The 12,782-nt window shown below is 63.9% G+C and overlaps 2 protein-coding genes across 2 annotated transcripts; both read left to right on the top strand.

Annotated features, from left to right (window-relative positions):
* The first annotated feature begins 45 nt into the window (after positions 1-45).
* CHLRE_16g676850v5 (uncharacterized protein) lies at positions 46-7,932 on the top strand. The gene is made up of 17 exons (XM_043071313.1): positions 46-269; positions 537-902; positions 1,165-1,229; positions 1,624-1,749; positions 2,021-2,180; positions 2,455-2,513; positions 2,642-2,761; positions 2,980-3,042; positions 3,321-3,461; positions 3,709-3,864; positions 4,288-4,534; positions 4,714-4,859; positions 5,188-5,295; positions 5,588-5,683; positions 6,008-6,328; positions 6,651-6,731; positions 7,174-7,932. The coding sequence occupies exons 2-17, from the start codon at positions 551-553 to the stop codon at positions 7,288-7,290; spliced, it is 2,358 nt and encodes a 785-aa protein (XP_042916079.1). The 5' UTR covers positions 46-269; positions 537-550; the 3' UTR covers positions 7,291-7,932.
* A 54-nt stretch (positions 7,933-7,986) lies between these two features.
* Positions 7,987-12,782, top strand: CHLRE_16g676900v5 (uncharacterized protein). Its single transcript, XM_043071314.1, has 8 exons — positions 7,987-8,470; positions 9,049-9,285; positions 9,772-9,909; positions 10,161-10,263; positions 10,529-10,623; positions 10,955-11,232; positions 11,432-11,542; positions 11,754-12,782. The coding sequence occupies exons 1-8, from the start codon at positions 8,261-8,263 to the stop codon at positions 12,028-12,030; spliced, it is 1,449 nt and encodes a 482-aa protein (XP_042916078.1). The 5' UTR covers positions 7,987-8,260; the 3' UTR covers positions 12,031-12,782.

The raw sequence follows: 12,782 nt of genomic DNA, 5'->3' as shown, positions 1-12,782 counted from the left end.
CAAACCGCACAGCAGTTGTCACATACAGTGAGCAAGCCACCAGACCATCATATCTAAGTAGTTTTGTTGGAAGGGGGCTGTTGGGTGCGAGCTCACAAGGCATCAGGGTTAGGCGTAGCGACACGGCGCCCAAAAGCTTGGACTTGTTGCTCTCCAAGTGAGGTGTTCTGATAAACAGCATCATTCACAGTGAAGCGGGGGCTTTCATCGAGCCCCAGTGAATTGGCGCCCTTGCGCGGAGCGTCGCAGTGAGCAGGAGCGAGCGCAAGGTGCGTATGTAGCCTGTAAAAATATCATATTGATGGCGCGCGGCCACTGGGCGTCGAGTCAGAAGATCGGTATCAGCGTGGAGGTATCCTGGCGACTCGCTGTCCTTCCGAGTGAAGGCGTTCGGCTTGCGCTCGCTCCAAATCGTGCATTTCGTTAGTTTGTTTGCATCGATGCTCGCGTCACGGTACAGTGGGCACCACGTCGTCGTGGGAAGAAAACCCTGGTCGAGCGCGCCTTTCTCCTCGCGCCGCACTACCCTCTCGCAGTTTGGCAAGAAAAGATGCAGAGCGGTTGTCGGCAGCGCACTAGCGCTGGCACCGCGGCGCGCTCGCGACTGAATGGCGCGCTGCCGGTTGCGTTGCCACACGCCTTCGCGGCGCGCCACCCCGGCTCCAGCCCGCTCGCCGCTGACGACCTCGCGGCCGCTTGCTCCAGATGGACTGCGGGGGTCAGTCACCTCGGCACCAGCCATTGCGCTCGCCGTGCTCAGGGGTGTAGGCTGCTGCTGGTTCCGGCCTCCACGGATGCCAGCAGCGCACGGCCCCTGACCGCGACCGCGGCAGCGGATGCGGAGGCGCCGGCAGCTGGCGGCGACGGGCAGATGGAGCAGGAGTGGGAGCAGGAGATTGACGGTACGTGGGGGAAGGTGGCAGTTGAGATGGAGGTTCCGCAGTTCCAGGTTCGGCACCGTGACACGAGGGTCGAAAGGCCCCACGCCCTACTCCACGCCCTACCAGCTCCCTGCTTCTGCAAAGTCGCATTGGGCACCAAACCCGCTTACGGTACCGAGTTCGCTGGCGCCTACCACTCATCGCGGCCCGGTCCAGCTGTCTGCCCGCACCGCCTCCCTTCACCACCACCACTCCGCACGTCTCACTCCTTTCTTCCCCACAGAGCTGATGAAGCTGGTGCAGCTGCTGCCCGCCTCGGTGCGCGCCGCCCTGGAGGATCACCCGCAGGTGTGTGTGTATGTGTGTGTGTGGGGGGGGGGGCAATTCGCCCGAGCCCAAAGAAATAGGTCCCAATAGTAAAGGAATCGGTGCCAACCCCAAAATGTTCGTAACCTTGACAAAGGACAGGGGGGCCCGGGGGGCCGCACTGCGTGGCCGTGTGTGGCCTTGTGTCGCCATGCCGTACAGCACACCACCATGCAATAACTGCCTCACCACAATGCCTGCCGAGTGCCAACCCGTTTTGACACGGCCCTTCGTTTCCCAACTAGTCACGCCTGGAACCCCGCTCTGATCACACACAACTGCACACATGAATATGCACACGCACTTCCTCACTCTCCTACCCTTGCTTCATGACATTTCGTCGTCTCTCATCTTCACTTAATCTCACACCGTGCAGATGCTGGAGCTGTTGGAGGTAGTGATGGACCTGGGCCGGCCGCCGCTGGCGCGCTTCCCCGGCGGCGATGTGAAGCTGAGCACGGCCGCCATCACCGCCGAGGACCTGGAGTTCGCAGTGCGCCAGGTGGGGGGGGGCAGCGGCGGGGGAGTTGTAAATACCAGCCCAAACTAGGGGGGTGAGGGGGGTCGCAGGCGCGTCACAGGGGGCAGGAGGGCAGGAAAACTGGAGCAGAGGAGCGTGCCATGGGTTGTTGCGCAGTTGGTTGTCGGCTTAGGAGGGCGCTGAGAGCCATGGGCACGTGAGAGAGTCATGGGCATGTGAGGTGACATGGGGCATGGGTGAGGAAACATGGGCATGAGAGGAACTCTCTGCCTGTGGCCCGCTGCATGTGCAGGTGGGCGAGTTCGGTGGCGACAACCGCGCCGGCATTGACCGCACGCTGCACCGCATCAGCTGCATGCGCAACCGCACCGGCCGCATCATCGGCCTCACATGCCGCGTGGGCCGCGCCATCAAGGGCAGCGCACAGATGGTGCGGGACCTGGTGCTCAGCGGTGAGAGCGGGGGGCGGGCGGGTGGAGGGGTGGAGGGTTGGAGGGGCGGGCGGGTGGAGGGCACGAATGAAGAGACCGGAGGGGACACATGCCAGCACTCGGAATGGAGCTGTAGGTGGGCATCTACTCGTGTACAAGGGGGCCGGTGCTGGCAGGGAAGATGGAGAGTGTGGGTGATAGGGTGGCATTGGCATTGGCAGGGGCAGCAGGCGTTGGTCATCAGCCCCAGGTCCCCACAGCAGCTGGCCGGTGTTCTGTGTGCTGGCCCATGCAGGCGCGAGCATCCTGCTCCTGGGCCGCCCGGGTGTGGGCAAGACCACCGCCATCCGCGAGGTGAGGCACACGACGCAGTCACGTGATGAGCTAGGCATGGTCCGCATGCTGGGTTTGTGCGTCATCACAAGCAGCTTGATGCCGTTCGGGTGTGACTGGCTTTGTCGCCCGATGTACCGTGGCTGCAGGTGTCGCGAATGCTGGCAGACGAGTGCACCAAGCGGGTTGTGATCGTGGACACCTCGAATGAGATCGGTGGGGATGGAGACATCCCGCACTCGGGCATCGGCCGCGCGCGCCGCATGCAGGTGTGTGTTTATGGGTTGTGTGTGCGTTCACCATGCTAGCGTAGAGGTTTCCACGGTTAGGTACGGGTGCAGTTGGTCGGTTGCGTGGCGTGTGGGCTGGGACTGCAGCACATGCGGAACGCGCTGCGCAGACAAACTGGACAGAAAGCATGGCACAGCAATATTGATGCGTTCCGCCGAGCCAAGCTTCAATATGTTGTCTTCGTCTTTACGCGCAGGTGGCGCACCCGGAGGCGCAGCACCGAGTGATGATTGAGGCGGTGGAGAACCACATGCCTCAGGTGCGATGACTTGGATAGGAACCTGTGCGACTGCGTCGGTGCATGAAGCAGTAAGCATGAAGGGGCATGACACGCGTTGGGCGGCATGGCATGGCATGTTGCACATGTTGTGTCCATTGCACGTGGAGGTTGGGACCGGGCATGTTGCCGCACACGACATCCGCTCGGTGTTCTGCGTCTTCCACCCATGTCGGTGGCGGCTGTGCCCGCTCACCTGTCGCTCCGCATCCAAACTGCACCTGGCTTATATGATGCCAATTATCTTGCCATTGGCCCAGGTGATTGTGATCGACGAGATTGGTACGTCGGAGGAGTGCGGCGCGGCGCGCACCATCGCGCAGCGCGGCGTTCAGCTGGTGGCCACGGCGCACGGCAACGAGCTCGAGAACGTAATCAAGAACCCGCAGCTGGCAGACCTGGTGCGTGCGACTTGGGGACTTGGAGTGGGCGTGTAGTTGTGCAGGTTTGTTGTGGGGCTTGGTATCAGAATGGGCAGGGTGGGCGTTTGTAGCTAGTGGCTACTCAGCAGAAGTGCAACGAGATTGCAGCGCTGAAGATCCAGTCGCCTGTCGCCGTCCTATTGCCACAACACGACTGCTGCACACCCACAAAGGCCCGCCCTCCTAACACAACTCGGCGCACACACGCTCTGGCCTTCTACTACAGGTGGGCGGCATCCAGAGCGTGACTCTGGGTGACGAGGAGGCCAAGCGGCGCGGCGTGCAGAAATCCATTCTGGAGCGCGCGGCGCCGCCCACCTTCGACGTGTGCATCGAGATGCTGGAGCGCACCAAGTGGCGGGCGCACCTGGACGTGGGGCAGGTGGGGGTCGGCGCATGAGGCTGGCGGGCGGCAGGCGATTGGCGGGCGGCGGGCGGGTGGCGGGCGGGCGGCGGGCGGGCGGCGGGTGTTAGGGGAACACAAGGGGAAAGGTTGGCATTGTGGGCGGGCGGGCGTGGGGGCGTTCGTGTGCTCCGGGCGTAACGGCGTGCCGGGGGGGGGGGCGCAGACGCAGAGGGCAGAGGACATAGGCGGGGGAAAGGGTCAAACACAAAGCCGATGCGACTCCCATCGCGCTCGTGCCGTACGGCCTCTCATCCCCCCACATGCACCAGCAAACCATGCGACCTGCGCCCCTCTCTTGCAGCTAGCCGCTTCGCACGTAGGCGCTTCGCACGTGCGCGCTAAGCCCCGCGCCGTTGCGCCTCTGTCCCCCCGCCGCACACACGGCTTGTGCACCCGCAGGCGGTGGACATGGTGCTTGCGGGCGGCGAGTCGGGCGGCCAGGTGCGCGAGAAGGCTGCGGACGGCACCATCCTCAAGTACAACTACAACCCCGCCATCAGCGGCGTCATCCGCACCAGCAGCGGGCCAGCCATGGCGGGACCTCGAGGCGGCGGCGGCGGTGGTGGTGCGGGTGCCGGCGCAGGCACGGCGGGTGCGGCTGGCGCCGCAGCGGCGGGCTCGTATCGGGAGTCGGCCGCTGCAGCAGGTGTGGGGGTCGCGCCGACGCCCGCGTTATGTACTAAGCGCAGTGCCGTAGTTGCCGTGTTGAGATACGGCTGTGCGCGCTGTTGTCGTGGGCACAGCGGCCTATCCCACGCCCCGAGTTCCGTGCTGAAGTGCGTGTGCTTACCGCTCGGCGCCGGTGCGTGTGGCTGCCCGTTGCAGACGCGCCGCCGCTGCGTGCCCCGGGCAACTCGTTCGTGCGCTCGCCGGTGGCGACCACGGCGTCGCTTGACGGCGACGACGACGGCGCGGCTGGCGACGGCGACTTTGGCGCGGGCAAGCGCCTGCGCCGCATCACCTCGCGCCAGGTGCGCAACACAACGATGTCTGTGGAGTGGGACAGTGGGGTGCGCGTTCGTGCGTCCCGTAACAGTAGGCCCGCCGCTTCTGTACTGTGTGCTCAGGCCGGCTCTCAGCCTTGCGGCCCCCTCGCTGCCCGCTCCCACGCCTGCCCCTTTGCGTTGCAAACATGCCTCCTCCCACCCCCTTCTCTCACCAAACATGAATGGAACCTCCACCCCCGCCCCGGTGTGCCGCGAGATTGTCTACCGTCTACCACTTCCTTGATTGATCATGCATGTAACTCCGCTCGACCGCCTCCGCCTCCGCCTCCGCCTCCTCCTCCTCTCTGCCCAGGCTGTTGCGGGCGTGACGGCTGACAGCGCCAGCCTGCGGCTGTACCCGTACGAGCTTGACGAGGACGTGCTGTGGGAGGTGCTCACCGACATGCGGCTCACCGGCAAGGTGAGCGGGGGGGGTGCGCGGCGGCAGCAGCAACAGCAGCAGGAGGGGGAGGTGCCGGGCAGGAGGAGGAGGTGCAGGGCAGGAAGAGGTGCTGGCGGCTGGGTTGGGGGAGCCCGGGTGCGCGGAACAAGAGGGACCGGGGCGGACAGGCTGCGCCTGCCAGGTGTGTAGAGCGTTACGGCCAGGTTGGGGCATATGGGCAGCTGGAGCTGGCAGTGCCCGCTCTCTTGCCTGTTGTCCTGTACAACACCGCCGCGACTGCCCCGCCGCCGCCGTGCCTGTGTCGACACAGATCTTCATCACCTCCTCGCTCGCCAATGCCGACGCCGTGCTGGCCCTGCGCGCCAAGGTCAAACACAACGCCGAGCTGCGGGCCATGGCGCGCGAGGTGAGGGGACGGATCGGGGGGATGGGGGCTTGTACATTCCAGCCCAAACTAAACCAAACCCAATGCAGAAGAGCGAGGCGGAGATCGTGGCCTATGCTCCGACAATGGAGAGCATGATGGGAACTGGGGCTTGGGGGCTGAGGCGCAGCGACACGGTAGCAGCGAGTGGCGTGCCTGCACGCGCCTGCACGCCCTTCCCTCTGTCGCACCCTCATCACCACCACCCTAGATCCCTCTCCGGAGTCCCGACCCTATGCTCCTGCCCCACTGCCCGAATCTCTGCCCCCGCTGTCGCCGTCTCCACACCTCCACTCCCACCTGCAGTCGAGTGTGCCCATCTACGCCGTCAAGACCAGCGGCAGCGCCAACCTGGTCAAGGCCTTCCGCACCCTGTTGGGCATTGACCCCTCGGCCGGCGGCGCCTTCGGCCCCGGCAGCGATAGCGAGGAGGGCCCCGTGCCGCCGGCCGTGTCAGGCACCACCGGCTCCATCCTGGGCTCGGTGGACGAAGCCGACGCGGCGCCGGGCGGCAGTAGCAGCAGCAGCGGCTTTGGCGGCTTTGGCGGCGGCGGCAGTAGCGCCGCCGCGGCCAAGGGCTACAGCTACAAGGCATGGGCGGAGGATGAGGCGCTGGAGGAGGCGCAGGTGCGTGTGCCAACCGTGCCGGCAGTGCGAGCAGTGCCAGCAGGGCCAGCAGTGCCGGCAGTGCCAGCAGTGCCTGCAGTGCCGGCAGGGCCAGCAGGGCCAGCGGTGTCCGCTGGTTGCTGGTGATCAGGGAGTAGGCTTAGGTACTGCTCCCAGATGCCATGGCCGTCGGCGCTGAGGAGCGGCGCGCAACGCGCATCACCCTGACTTGGTCGTACTGGACCAGACCGGCCTGGACCTGGGCAGGCCGTACTTCCTGACCTGGCCTGACGCCTGACACCTGACGTGTGTGTGTGTGTGTGTGTGTGTTGCTCTAATGCAGGTGGCTGTGACGGAGATCGTCATCCCGCTGCACCAGCCTGTGGAGCTCATGCCGCGGGCGCGCAGCGTACTGGAGGCGCAGGTGGGAGCGTGTGTGTATTGTGTGTGTGTGTGTGTGTGTGTGTGTGTGTGTGTGTGTGTGTGTGTGTGTGTGTGTGTGTGTGTGTGTGTGTGTGTGTGTGTGCATGTGCGTCCTTACGTTTCCTTGTATGCGCACGTGTGTGCCATTGCGTGCGTGTGTGCGCGCGTGCATGCACTCGCACGCGCATGCACGGGTGGTGCCGGTATTGGCCGATACCGGTATTGGCCGATACCGGTACCTGTTGAGGCTGGAGGGCCTGAGGTAGTCCCAGCAGCATGTTGGCCTGTCGCACATCCGCCAAGGAGTGTTGGGCTGTGTCGCACGCGCTCAAGGCTAGACCCGTGTGTGCCGTTGATGTCGCCACAAAAGACCGTACGCCCAGCTGCGGCGCCCATTCCCGACCTGCACTCTTGCCCGCCGCTGCAAAACGCCTGCTTTACAGATCAAGCTGCTTGAGCGGTACAAGCTGTCACACGAAATTGTGGGTGCGGGCGCGGAAGCGCGCATCCGCATCCTGCCCGCTGTCAGCGCGCCCGCCGCCACCGGCGGGAGAGAGTAAGCCGGGGGCTGCGGATCTTTCGGCGGGGCCGGTGTTGTGTTGTCGGCATCCTTTAAGTTTAGATGTCACATGGCAGGGCCGAGCAATGGTGAGCAACAGCAAAGGAGTATGCGGTGGCGATGTGGACCAGTGCGCTGCGGGCAATGCAGGAGAGCAGGGAGGGGCCCGGGCCGCCCGGCTTCAAGCACTTGTGCTACTTGGGTTTGGCGTGTTGCGTGGGGTGTGGCCGTGTTCACGTGACGTGTGCACGGCGAGTGCTGGAAGCCTCGCGAAATGGAGGCAAGTGACAAAAGTTGTATGCGACGAGATGTCCTGTCTGCTGCGTTCGGGGACGCAGCGTGGAGAAGCTAAGCCACAGTTGGGCACACATCACTGTTGTTGTGTGCGCCACCTCCTCCGCACCGCTGTGTGTTTGGAGTGGTTATCGGTGGCGTTGTATCTTTTGTACCGCGACTAGACGCTTGTGGCGCGGAGTGGCTGTCGCAGGAGTGGATACGGGCGCGTGAATCACAAGTTATGTCGTGTGGGTCGGCGTGACGCCCGTCGTGTCAGGGCGATCGCGGGCTCGAACAGCTCGATTGGGCACCTGGTGAAATAAGCAGGTACACATCAATGCAATACATATCCGATTTTGAAATTCTTTGCTCTAGTTTTTTAGACCCTCGCAAAGCCTAGACACGAGCGGCCACGCAAGACTGTTGTTCGCTGACACGCAAATGGTTATTCGCCCTTGTTGCTGTATTCTACCTGACGCTTAAACAATTATTTGCTTAGCTTAAGGGCGTGCACACACCGGCTGCAGCACGCGAGGCAGACTAGTCAAGGTTTCTACGAAGTAAACACTCGATCTAGTCATTCTTGCATAGTCTATGACACTTGAACCTACAGTACACTAGGATGGGCTCAGAACGAGGACGGCAGGGGCAGACATGACCAGGAGCGTGCACTAGTAGCGGCGGCTTGGATGAAGATGCCGCTTGAACGAGTTAGTATAGGAGGTGCTGCTATGCTGCCCTCAACGCGACAACGGCGGCAAGAGCGGCGAACTTCCGTAGTGGATGGCGTCGCCTCGCCACACCACCGCAACCTGGTGGCGTATTTCCTCAGCACAGAGGTCGCGAAGGACATCGCGGGCATCGTGGTCGTGACCGGAGCGCTGCTGGTGTATGGACTGTTGCAGGTGCGTGGGGTGGGGTTGAGAGCGCGGGCAACCCTCGCCGTGCTGCTCGCCCCCGTCGCAGTTCGCACGTTTCGGGCCGGTTCCAGACCTGTCACGGTCAGGTCCTGTTTCAGGAGGATCGCTTGATACGTCGCCTCGTGCCTCTTGAAACCATATACTCAACGCTACGCGTCGACGTTTGGGGGCTTCGTACGTACCTGAGTACATACGGTAGTCTTGGCCTCGTACCTACGCAACCCAGGCAGGCAACAGCAGCAACAGGAACAGCTTGGGTCGGGCTGCTTGCTGATGAAGCACCGGGGGAATGGGAACGTCGGGTGTCCTGCACGCAGACCACCCTCACGGCCGCCGTAAGGCTGCGTACGGGGCCCGCACCCCGCCCTGACACGACCCGTCCCAGCTAGTCTCCAGAGCCAGTCTCCCCCGTCCTCCACTGCTCGCATGCCCACAAGTATGCCCCACCCCGCGGCCTCAGTCGACCAGCTATTGCGCTATCCTCCACACCAGACTCCAAAACCACCACGCCCGCCGAACCTCTCCACCCCCTCCCTCCCTTCCATCCCGGTTTTCTTCTCCAGGAGCGCATCGTCACTATCGGCTTCGGTCAGGAGAAGGAGGTCTTTAGCCACAGCATCTTCCTGGTCCTGTGTAACCGGCTCGTGACGGTGGCCCTGGCGCTGCTGTACCTGGTGTGCAGCGGCACCACCACCGCGCCCGCGGCGCCGCTGAAGAGCTACGCGTCCGTGTCGCTCACAAACGTGATCGCCACGGCGTGTCAGTACGAGGCGTTGCAGTACGTGTCATTCGCTGTGCAGGTGGGGAGGAGGAGGAGGAGCGGGAGGGGGAGGAGGAGGGGGAGGATGGAGGAGGGCGGAGGAGGAGGAGGAGGAGGAGGGGGGGGGGAGGGGGAGGAGGGCGGAGGAGGAGGGGGAGAAGGAGGAGGAGGTGAAGGAGGAGGGCGGAGGTGGGGAGGAGCGTGTTGGTGGAGGAGGGGAGGAAGGGGAGGGTGGAGGAGTCGGGCGAGCGGAGGTAGGGGACGGCGGAGGAGGGTGAGGGCGGAGGAGGGAAGACGGAGGGAAGAGGCGGGAGCCCGTGCATACGGTGCAAGTCCGCTTGGCAGCGTGTGCAGAATCGCACGTACATAGTTGACAGGTCCATGGCACATGGGTGAGAGGAGGCTGGGGGCAGCTTGCAACCCAGCGCTGGGACCCGCGCTCAGCACCAGCCCAACCCACCTCGCCTGACCCTCCTGACTGCACGTGATGTCCGCCACCCACCACCCGGCGCACCCTGGCGCACAGACGCTGGCCAAGAGCGCCAAGGCGCTGCCTGTGATGCTGTGGAGCACGCTGTACATGCGCAAGCGGTTCAAGCTGTCGGAGTACCTGCACGCCTTCTGCATCACGCTGGGCTGCTCCGTATTCATACTCACCGGACATGTGCGTGCCGCGGCTGCTGCTGTGTGTGCGTATGTGTCGGTGTGTGTATGTGTGTTCATACGTTTCCGGCTTCTTGGGGGGTGGAGGGGCATGAACGGGGCGGTTGCGGGGCGGGGTCGATATGCAATCAGCGTTTGGTAGCTCGCAGGCGGCTGCTCGCCTCTTAGCTCCCCACCACCTGCGCGACTGTTTCCTTTCGGGATTAATCCCCACCACCTGCTCCTCCACCTGTCCGTGTGGCTGGCGTGCAGGTCCGAAGTAGGGTGGCGGACCGGGCGCTGGCTCGGGCGGCGGTGGTGGTGGAGGGCACGGGCATGGGCGTGGACGGCGACGCGGCATTGGTGCTAATGGGCGGTGAGGCGAGGGTATGGGCGCATGGCGGGGCCGCCTGCAGCTGACGGGTCAGCAGGGCGTGGCTGCACCCGACTAGGCGACACCTTCATGCAAGTCCATAGCTCATGCCGCGTCGCGCTCTTCCTGCACACCGTTGTGGATTGGTCACAGCAATACGTGGGGTAGCACAGGCGGTACACACACACACACGTGCGCTCTGGCCTCTTTCCTCCCCCGAACCCATCCACCCCCAACCACCTTGTCACACTCCAACCACCTCGCGCAGGCGGCCTGATGCTGCTGTACCTGTTTGTGGACGGGCTGACGTCCACGTGGCAGGACTCGATGTTCCGGGGCTACCCCGTCAGCGTGGCGGATCAGGTGGGGGCGGGCAGGACGGGGGAGAGGGCGGCGGAGCTGTTGGTGCCCGGGGGGCCGCAGGGGGGCTCAGTGCTGATGGAGAGGGCGGGTGGGCGGGTGGCGTGGTGTGGGCCGGCCGGCTGCAGGCAGATGAGCGGTCCCCAGCTTACAAGCCTGGGGGCCTGGCCGCACCAGCCCTTAACAGACTGCCGCCCATCCACCACGCCCACTTACCACCACAACCACCAACACCCGCTAACACCCACCATCACCATCCACACCACTATCACCCAACACCACCAACACCAAGCTTACCACCGACACCCGCCGCCCTCCGCTGCCGTACACACAGGTGCTGTACACCACGTCGTTCTCCATGGGCCTGTCCCTCGTCGGCTGCATCGCCACACACCAGCTGCTGCCGCCGCTCTACTTCCTCGCCCGCAACCCGGAGGCCATCGCCTGGATCCTGGCGCTGTCCGCCGCGAGCGCTCTGGTGCAGCTGGTGATCAGCTGGACCATCAAGCGCTACGGCGCGGTGGTGTTCGCCACCATCATGACCACGCGCCAGTTCTTCAGCATCCTGTTGAGCAGTGTGGTGTTCCTAACGCCGCTCACGCTGGGCCAGTGGTGAGCTTGCAGGGGCAGTGTGGTGGGGTGGCGGGGTGGGTGGCGCGCCGGCTGTGGGTGCTGCAGGTGCTAATGACTCATAACCGGGGAGTACAGTTTTGGGATTGAAGTTTTGGGACTGCGGGTCAAAGCCGGCTGCTGTGCGGTCGGGGTGTGTGTGGGCATATCTCACGTGCGTCGGCCCGCCTGCTGCCCACAGGGCGGGCACGCTGCTGGTGTTCGGGGCCATCTACGCCAAGGCCGCACAAAAGTTTGCCGAGCACCGGCAACACGTGCACGCCACGGAGGCCAAGCAGCACGAGGACGACGGGTGGGTGGTCGTGGGTTACGTCCTGAGGTACCATCAACCTCTGCGTGCGTACGTGCGTGCGTGCCATAGTGTGCGCTTGCGCGTGCCTGCGTGAGTGCGTGAGTGCCGCAGCACGTGCGCGAGCACGTGGTGGCAGGGGCGGCACGTGCCTCGCCGTGACCTGGCGCTGAACGTGCGTCATCGTCGCCGCCGTCGTCGTGTGCAACCGCAGGCCGGATACGCCGACCAAGTCGGCGCTTGTGGACCACAAGTCCGCACCCATCACCGAACACAGCGTCCACAAGTCGCCGCTGCACCGGGACACACACGGGCATGTTAGCAGCCATAACCCGGGCATGGCCGCCCACCACTCGCTGTCTTCGGAGCTGAAGACGCCGCTGCTCGAACGGCACCACCGGGAAGGCGGGAGAATGGCGAGCGGCGGCGGGGGCGCGCCGGACGCACACGTGCACGCACACGGTCACAAGGACGGCGACGAGCACGTATAGCGCTGTGGGGTCAGGTGGAAGGTAGTCATAGGAAACTCAATTCTACGGGTGTGCGGACGCTTGGTCGCGGTGGCCGCGTCTCCACATGCCGACCCAGTATAACGTGTTGGGGCTGCGACTAGACAGGTGATCACGCGGGAGGGGGCGTGACAGGGCTAGGGCACAGCTTCCCACATAGAAGGCATGCATTATGCAGTAGTGCTGAGCTCAGTCAGGGGTCTGGCGCCTGGCGCGTAGGAAGGGCGGCAGAGGCAGCGAACTAGTGTGTGGCGCTTGGTGGACCCACGCGATGATTCCTGTGTGGCGCTCGGATGAAACAGACAGTTGGTCAATCTTGTTTGTGGGGTTGTCTGCAATTTGCCTGTGTGTGTGTGGCCTGTGTATCGCAATTTATGACCGGGGAATCCGCTAGCGCTGCTGGTCCATGACAGATCGGGCTGGTCCTCAAGAAATCAATGCGGGTTTCAGTATGCTGACATTGCTCATGCGGCTTGGTACCGTGTAGCGGCTTGGTGGCAAAAGGTGGGTTCCGATGGCTTGAGATTGAAGTGAGAGACACTGGCACGGCGGGGGCATCTAAGGTGTCGAAACACTGTCCGAGATACGGTGGTGGCAGGGGGCACCTCTGGGTGCTGCCATCTGCAACACACAAGCTTTCAGTCTGCATATCCAGTATTCGCTTCTCTAGCGCCTTGTACTTGCATACCAGTGGCAACGGCGTTATAAAATCCCATTTGCTCCACTGGGCTTCT

The sequence above is a fragment of the Chlamydomonas reinhardtii genome, chromosome 16 (genome assembly GCF_000002595.2).
Source record: "Chlamydomonas reinhardtii strain CC-503 cw92 mt+ chromosome 16, whole genome shotgun sequence".
Classification (NCBI taxonomy): Eukaryota; Viridiplantae; Chlorophyta; class Chlorophyceae; order Chlamydomonadales; family Chlamydomonadaceae; genus Chlamydomonas; species Chlamydomonas reinhardtii.
Note: the sequence above shows the minus strand (reverse complement) of the source record. Positions and strands in the feature narration are given on the sequence as shown.

Excerpts from the sequence above, each read along its gene's own strand:
- CHLRE_16g676850v5 (XM_043071313.1), top strand. The coding sequence starts at position 551 with ATGCAGAGCGGTTGTCGGCAGCGCACTAGCGCTGGCACCGCGGCGCGC. Across the intron at positions 903-1,164 it reads GTGGGAGCAGGAGATTGACG|AGCTGATGAAGCTGGTGCAG; the intron begins GTACGTGGGGGA and ends TCTTCCCCACAG. Across the intron at positions 6,329-6,650 it reads AGGCGCTGGAGGAGGCGCAG|GTGGCTGTGACGGAGATCGT; the intron begins GTGCGTGTGCCA and ends GCTCTAATGCAG.
- CHLRE_16g676900v5 (XM_043071314.1), top strand. The coding sequence starts at position 8,261 with ATGCCGCTTGAACGAGTTAGTATAGGAGGTGCTGCTATGCTGCCCTCA. Across the intron at positions 8,471-9,048 it reads TGGTGTATGGACTGTTGCAG|GAGCGCATCGTCACTATCGG; the intron begins GTGCGTGGGGTG and ends TTTCTTCTCCAG. Across the intron at positions 11,233-11,431 it reads CCGCTCACGCTGGGCCAGTG|GGCGGGCACGCTGCTGGTGT; the intron begins GTGAGCTTGCAG and ends TGCTGCCCACAG.